We start from the raw sequence: 7,800 nt of genomic DNA on the forward strand, positions 1-7,800 counted from the left end.
ACATCTTTATATAATGTTATTTTTCGTTTCTTTCATATTGATACATGTTGAATCAACACTCGCAGAGTCTACATTATACGTGAGATATCTCGATTTCTGCACTATTAAAATATATGCGCATATATTTAATGACAGAATATTATCATATGATAATTTGAGTTATTTCTGTCTCTCTATCTATTTGCGATGCAGAAAATCAATTGTCGATAGATACGATGATTTTCCGTAATCTTGAAGCATTCTGTGAAGCTTCAAGAATAAGATGGAGCAAGATGAAGGGAGAGGAAGGGTGCGATCTTGTTATTTATTTCGTCGACAGAAACGATCAATTAGAACCGATGACCGTTTGAAAGGAGAGGGCACGAAGGCGCGACGAAGGCCGGGGAAATGGCAGGCAGGAGAGACGATGAATGACTCAGATCATGAAAGAGGCGTAGGAGAAGCGAGGAGTCAACGCGGAGGGCGAGGACGAAGCTGCGCCAACGTCTCGGCGGGAGTCGCCTTATGTCGCTCGCACGTGTCACGTCGCGTTAATTGAATTCTAACGAGACGACAGTACAGTCGCTCGGGACGAGACATCGGATCGATCCATCATTTATACAGTCTCTGTTTGCTTTTCTCTTTCTTACATATTAAAACCATGTATAAATTTAATCTGTGACAGGCACGCGTTGTTACAAAAATCTCTTCGATTCGCGATCGTCGATTGACCCGGGTCTCGAGCGACCAGCTCGAAATTCTCTGGCAGGTACCGTGCCTATCCTTCTTCTTCCCGCAAGTTTTTTCTTTTTTTTTTTTTCTTTTTTTTTTTTACTTAATAATTCTGTAATTCTACTTGATAGAAATTCTGCTGATTTCAACGTACCTAATTAAAAGTTTGACATTTAAAGATTAAAGCTTGATGTTCTCCTTTCGAAGCTATAAAGACGGACTCGGAGGGGCGGTGCCGCAAAAAGTTGGCGAATGCAGACGAGTAATTTAAGACAGACAAATGCTCAAGTTAATAAAATTCCGCGGGCGAACGTCGACGTCGCGTCGCGTCGCGTCATCGGCCAAGACGCTCGAGGAATTCCTCGCCCGAATAGACGGCAATAACTCGATCGAAGTAAACGTTGATGACGCTGTGTCTTGATTATGCCGGGTATTTAGCACGTATAAAGTAGATCATGTACATCCTTCGTATTTCTAAACGTCTATTCGCGCAAATTATATTCTTTTTTTCTCACGATTCGTAGAACTGTAATTAAAATATTCGTCAACATCTCCGGAAAATAAAAATTTGATGATAAATTTGCAAAGAGAAGAAAAAGTAAAAAAAATTATTTTCTTCCTTGTCGTAAAATACGTATATATGAAATGTCATACATAGCTTCTAAGAGTGAACACGATTTAAATAATTGATAAAGCATTATCTGCCGTGGCCTTATCTCACGCTACATCCTGGAAGGATGTGACTATCGTTACTAATACTGGAAAAAATGTTGTCAATCGTTAATATCAAAAATGTATATACATTATGATTATGACATTTCAGAAAAAGGACCTCGGGAAAAAAAGATGGCTAAATCGATCATAGTCATTGCATTGTCGTTTGTACTGTAGATTCTTTTTCGATGAAAAATTTCAAACTTATCTAACAATAAGTTGCTGGAAATAATGCTCAAGAGTAACGGTCATCGAGATATGGAAATCGACACGAATATCAGCGACGTATTACGTGGTATGTATCCCAAAAGAGATTAACAAAAATGAAGTGTACTTTACGAAAAGAGCTCCTGTCAAAATATTATAATTTTTAGAAAATTCAAAAAAAAATTTAGTTATGAAACAACAGTCAAAAAAATATTTTGCTAATGTAGATAGATTTATAGATGTTTCAATTTAAATTTATCGCTACTTTTTGTATCTGTTGGAATATTGTTTGTCACGTATAGAATTCATAGCAGCAATATTTTAGTAATACCTCTAAAAAATTCCATTGCCAAATATTCATATCACAAGTATAATCGTCTTTGACAATAGGCCTTAAAGATAGGCATCACAGAAAAATGTTCTCTCTAAATGACACTAATATACCCCCTCTTTATTCCCCTTCGCCCCGTTATCTTTCTCGCCTACGTCTTTTTAAGGGGATAAAGAGGGGGTATAGAATTCTCAAAAATGAGAATCTACTTCTTGGTAAATACACGAAGCAAAATATGTGCCCCGTGCACGTTTCAATTTTCACGGAAAAAATTAATTTCTAAGAAATTTGCGCATTAACATCCGCGTATGGCTCTTATTCGCCAGGTTGATAGTTGCTTGTTGTTGAATTTTGTAATAAAAAAAATGTTTAATTGACAAGGGAGAGATTTTCCAGATGTTTGACAAGAGCTTTTTTAATATATCGTATATTTATTCAAACTCAGTTTTTATTCTTGTCAAATGTTGTCTCGACAGAAGTGATCGCATTTTTGGAATGCCTTCGCGACGCTCAACTTCCTCTCATGCTGGAGAGCCTGCGAGAGAAGCTGTTGGCACGCTCGAAGGAGACTCTGAGCATTACAACGATGACTCGAGGATCCCCGGAACCTTATCTGGATATGAATTCCGGTCCTAAAAGTCTGTTATTAAAGAAGAACAAAACCGAATCGGTGGAATACATAGGAATGGAAGAATCTAAGAAGCAGAATCATCAAGATTACTACGAAACCTTCGAAAACGAAGGTCATGGCACCGCTCAGAACGAAAGTCAAGCCGAGCAGAATGACGACGAAACGGACGAAAGTCAAACGTTAATCAGGATCTACAAGAACCTATCGGCGACGCAGATCAAGAGCAAGTGTCACAAATGCGGTCCGCTCAAGAAGGAGGGTAAGAAGCTGTTCCGGTCGGAGAGTCGCACCTATTGGGTCGCTCTTGTCGGATCGCATTTGCTCATCTATCGAACCGAACGGAACAACCGACCATGCGCGATCTATCCGATTCGCGGATACATGGCCCGACCGGCGCCGAATTTAATAACCCGCGATCGACAAAAAAACGAATCTGCCTTCGAGATGTACCGTCCAGGGAACGAGACGTTACGTTTCATCGCGAGAACGCCGAAGGATATGGACCAGTGGATAGCGAAAATCGGCGAAGTTGGTGGTGCGAAGAGCGCAAAGGGCAAAGAAGCCCGCAAAAAACGACGAACCCCCGTCATCGAATCCCCGGTAAATTCCGACGAGACCGCGACTCGGAGTAGAGACGCAGAAGAGTGGTCGACCGTCGTCGACAGATCAACAACCCCCCAGAAGGGTGAATCGACGAGTAATAGAGACGAAGAGGTCGAAGAAAGAGATAAGGTTGAAAATCCACCACCCTTACCCTCTCGGATACCTCGGAGATTACCCTCTTTACCTCCCGACGACGACGCGATACCGTCCTACAAAGCGACAGTCGAGGACGACGATGATGACGATGACATCTATCACAAGATTGAAGATTTGAGAAACGGAACGTGTTATCAGAATATGATGCTGTTGAGGAAACAACAGGTCGATAAGAAGCACGAAGCCGTCGCGTACGACGATGTCGTTCGCGCATCCGAGGAAAGTAATAACGAAGGACAGATGAGGGAGGAAAAGTCTGGCGATGCGATACCATCTGAGGAGACGTACGACGATATCGGCGTCCTTTTGCGAATCAATGCTATCAACGCGAATAGCGAACGGCAGAATCACGATCGTCCTGGCGGTGAAGAAGAACGCCAAGAGTTTTACGACGACGTGGAAGTAAGTCGCTACGAGCTCTTTAATTATGTAGGCTGTTCCTAAAGTGATTTATTTTAATAAAATTAGAGATATTTAAAAAATGATGAATCAATTGTTATACACGTTCTATATATTTATAAAAGTTTAATTGCTTTACACCATTTTTTGCAATTAATTTTTTTTATTTCCCTTTCAGACCCATCATTGATGATGAATATGCAAGAATGATCTGTTGTACTTTTTTTTTAACATGCAGATTGTTCTATGAAATTTAAAAAAATTTGAGAGAAAGTATTGTAAAAAGGCCCCCCCCCCCCCTAACAAAATTATTCGTCAATTAATATCTAAATTTATGAGGAATAGATTTGTGGATGATGAAAAAAGAACTGGAATTATCCAAGATAATTTCACAAAAGAGAATCAGTTTTCTAATTTTATTGCTCTTCATGCCTTTTATTTTGCGTGTTGTACTACGTAAGCTTCTTCTTGTATATTATATTCATTATTAATAGCGCACATTCATAATCAATGATATGAGTCTCAAAAGGAAATTTAAAAAATTGTATAAATCAATTGAACTTTTATAAATACATGAATTTATATAATAATAGACATACTATTATGTATAATAATTTTTTCTCTCTAATTTCATCAAAATAGATAGTCGTCACTTTAACAGTACCTTATAAAGCTTTTAAAAAATTTTAATAATTATAATTAACATCTTGATAATTAAAATCTTAATAAACAAAATCTTTTTTTTTTCATCGAACAATTTACACCACTTGCAAAAATGATAATTTTTTACAAAATAGTTATATTCCAGAAATTAATGATAACTTTTTTTACTGCACTTTTTCTACAGAATTTGATTTCAAATGGTAAATTCGCCAAAGATCGTGCAAAGGATCAGACTGAAATATCGAGCAAGTCTCCGCAGAAAAAATCTTTCTTAAACAGAGTTCTAAGTAGAAAGGAATCACCTGGCAAGTCGGACAAGAGATATAAAGGCAAAACTTCGTCGAGTCCACCGCCGTCCTCGACCAAGGAAGAAGCACCTAATACTTACGACGACATCCCCGGTCTGACACTGAATCGTGAATCTTTAACGAACGAAGAGGAAGAATTGCCAGATTACAACTGTCCTCCTCCACCTAGACCAATTTATATAAAACCGACAATTCCAAACAAAGTCGAAATCGAAGAATTTTACGATGACGTCAGCGCCTGTCGAGAACAATACAAAAACCAGGTATTATTTTTTCCATCTCCTAATATCTCAGGTAGCAAGCACACGACATTTTGACGTCAAAATATATTTGGTCAGTTCGAACCAAATATGACGTGATGTAATGACATAAAAATGACGGACTAATGTCACAGACCGATAACGACATTTCAAGGCGTTAAAAAGACGTGACTATGAAGTCATGAGACCATTTTAGACCTATTAGTGACGTTTTAATGACATTTCATAATGAATCTTTTCCTCTAGCGTCAACTCGTAAAAAATGAAAAATTCATTCACAAATATTGAATTCTACCTGGGATATGTGTCACGTGGCAGTTGCTTAATCGATTGACATTTAATTGGAATTCTCTTCTGAAATTAGCAAACGAGTCTGCGATCGGCACAGCAGTCGGGTGTGAAAACGAAAGAAACTACGGGTAATGCGAACACGGGACAGGAGGCGAACGAAGACCCTCCCCAGGAAGAGATCGAGCATTATCAGTCGCCGAAGAGCGATCTGTGTATTCGCGATACTGTGGAGGTTCAACAACACGATGAAGACTTGTACGATGATATAGCGCTATGGGAGGATTTCACATCGAGACAAAGAGACATTAGTGGAAAAAAGGACACGAACGAGGACCCAAAATCGATGGTCAACTCCGATAAAAGATCGTGGAATCGGTTTGCCGTCAACAGAAAATCACGATCGAGCGAGTCCGAGATCAATAGACGAAGTGGCGCAAACGAGTGCGAGGAGATCGAGGATTCCTCCGAAGGAAACAACGCGGCCAAAAGGAACACCTTTCAGAAGTTGATCAGCAGAATGGAAAACTCGCTTGCTAAAGTTTCCGCGAGAGGAAATCCATCTTCCCTTCCGACAGGCAAATCGACTACAGTAAACAATAATTCGTAAAAGCATAATCGGAATATATGCCTATTTAATTGTAAGTTTAAAGAACCTTTCCTTCATACGTAAAGATACATGTGGGTAATACGTGCATCAAATAATTTTAATAATATTTAATTATTTCTCTGTATCTTACACGCTTTATCTATTATTTGGCTATGCATGAATTGAAACAAGTTTGACCAAGAAATATAGGTCATAGCTGATTGAAAATTGTGTGTAATTTAAAAAGTGACACAAGAAAATTAGAATATGATTTACGAGAGTACATTCTCTTCTTTTTAAGAGCGCAAAAATTAAGAGAAAAAAAACAAAATAATCCAGGTAGCAAGCACATGACATTTTGACGTCAAAATATGGTCAGGTTGAACCAAATATGACGTGATGTAATGACATAAAAATGACGGACTAACGTCACAGACCGATGACGACATTTCAAGACGTGACTTCATGACCATTTTAGACCTATTAGTGACATTTTAATGACATTTGATCATGAATCTTTTCCTCTAGCATGAATTCGTAAAAAGTGAAAAATTCATTCACAAATATTGAATTCGTTAATGAAACTTTTCACGAATTCACGCTAGAGGAAAAATTTCATGATCAAATGTCATGATCAAGTCCCAGGTTATAGAGGAAATTCATGTTAGGGCCCTAAGGTATAGAGAATTGTAAATATCAAAATTATATACAAAATTGTTTTAATAATTTAAGATATAAAAAATTAAATGAGTTTTTAGTTAAAAAATAGTAATACTTAGATGATTTATAATAATGACTTAAGAATCACGATATTATGACGTTTTTTTACAACATCATTAAAACGTCACAAAAAAAACGTTTTAAATTAGACATTATTTGTCACACGACGTTATTGAACCAGAAATGACCAGTTTTCAACGTCAAAATGACATGTGCTTGCTATCTGGGAACATAAAAGAGACTACAATAGGGAGAGCAGATATCAAAACTAACAGATCTATTGAACCGATATACTCTGATTTTTTTTAATAATTAAGTGGCGTGCATACCAGGGTGCTTCCGCGACATACAGATCAGTAAGTTGGGTTGCCTATCTGACAACCGGCAGGGGCATGCTTTACCGCTTGACCTCACAGAAAAAAATCAATATATACATATGACATGCCGTTTTCACATGACATGACATCTTAAAAGCATAAGAAAATATTCTATTTAATATAACAGTTTTAAAAAATAATTATTTTAAGAAACATGCGATTTATATTAATGAATTAAAATTATACCGGGACATAATAGAAATTCAGAATTATTCTTAACGTCTTAACATAATTTTAATTTATCAAAATATTATGTCACGATGAAATTTTAATTTATCAAATTTTTATTATGTCATTTTTATTATAGCACGCCGTTTTACTTTGTAATAGCATGGAAAATATTTTATTCAATATAAAAGTTTCAAAAAATAATTATCTTAAGAAAAATGCAATTCTCATTAATAAAATTTAATTATGTCGTGACATAATTTTAATTCATATGTCGTATGTAAAGTTGTTGTACGTATTTTTTTAGATTTGAAAGATTTTTTTCTTTAACAAATTATATGTAAATTAAATAGTGATGAAATAGAACAGAGAATATATCTTTTTCTACAATATTTCTGTTTTTATTTTTCCTTCCACGCGTGATTTTTTTTTAATCACGTTTTTGAGCACGTTTTCTCTATTAGTACTTTTCAATGTAAAATGTGTTTTAATTTTCAAGATTAAATTCTTAGACGTTCAACAATTTTAATAAATTAATAAATATTAATTTAAGAAATTAATTAAATTTTGGCTGCTAAGATGATAAAACATAACAACCAAACACATAATTCAGTTTTGAGTTAATATACATATGCATATAATCAATTAATATACATGTAATAAAAATTTTTATTA

General features: G+C 36.2%; 1 protein-coding gene across 1 annotated transcript; it reads left to right on the forward strand.

The window, feature by feature from the left end:
- The first annotated feature begins 481 nt into the window (after positions 1-481).
- Positions 482-7,144, forward strand: LOC140676542 (uncharacterized). The gene is made up of 5 exons (XM_072911690.1): positions 482-748; positions 1,535-1,720; positions 2,440-3,755; positions 4,600-4,986; positions 5,348-7,144. The coding sequence occupies exons 2-5, from the start codon at positions 1,657-1,659 to the stop codon at positions 5,879-5,881; spliced, it is 2,301 nt and encodes a 766-aa protein (XP_072767791.1). The 5' UTR covers positions 482-748; positions 1,535-1,656; the 3' UTR covers positions 5,882-7,144.
- Positions 7,145-7,800: the final 656 nt, after the last annotated feature.

The sequence above is a fragment of the Anoplolepis gracilipes genome, chromosome 2 (assembly GCF_047496725.1).
Source record: "Anoplolepis gracilipes chromosome 2, ASM4749672v1, whole genome shotgun sequence".
Taxonomy (NCBI): domain Eukaryota; kingdom Metazoa; phylum Arthropoda; class Insecta; order Hymenoptera; family Formicidae; genus Anoplolepis; species Anoplolepis gracilipes.

Bases quoted from the DNA above. Each gene is read 5' to 3' on its own strand.
- LOC140676542 (XM_072911690.1), top strand. From the start codon at position 1,657: ATGCTCAAGAGTAACGGTCATCGAGATATGGAAATCGACACGAATATC. The intron at 1,721-2,439 runs GTATGTATCCCA...TTGTCTCGACAG, and splicing joins TATCAGCGACGTATTACGTG to AAGTGATCGCATTTTTGGAA. The intron at 3,756-4,599 runs GTAAGTCGCTAC...CTTTTTCTACAG, and splicing joins AGTTTTACGACGACGTGGAA to AATTTGATTTCAAATGGTAA.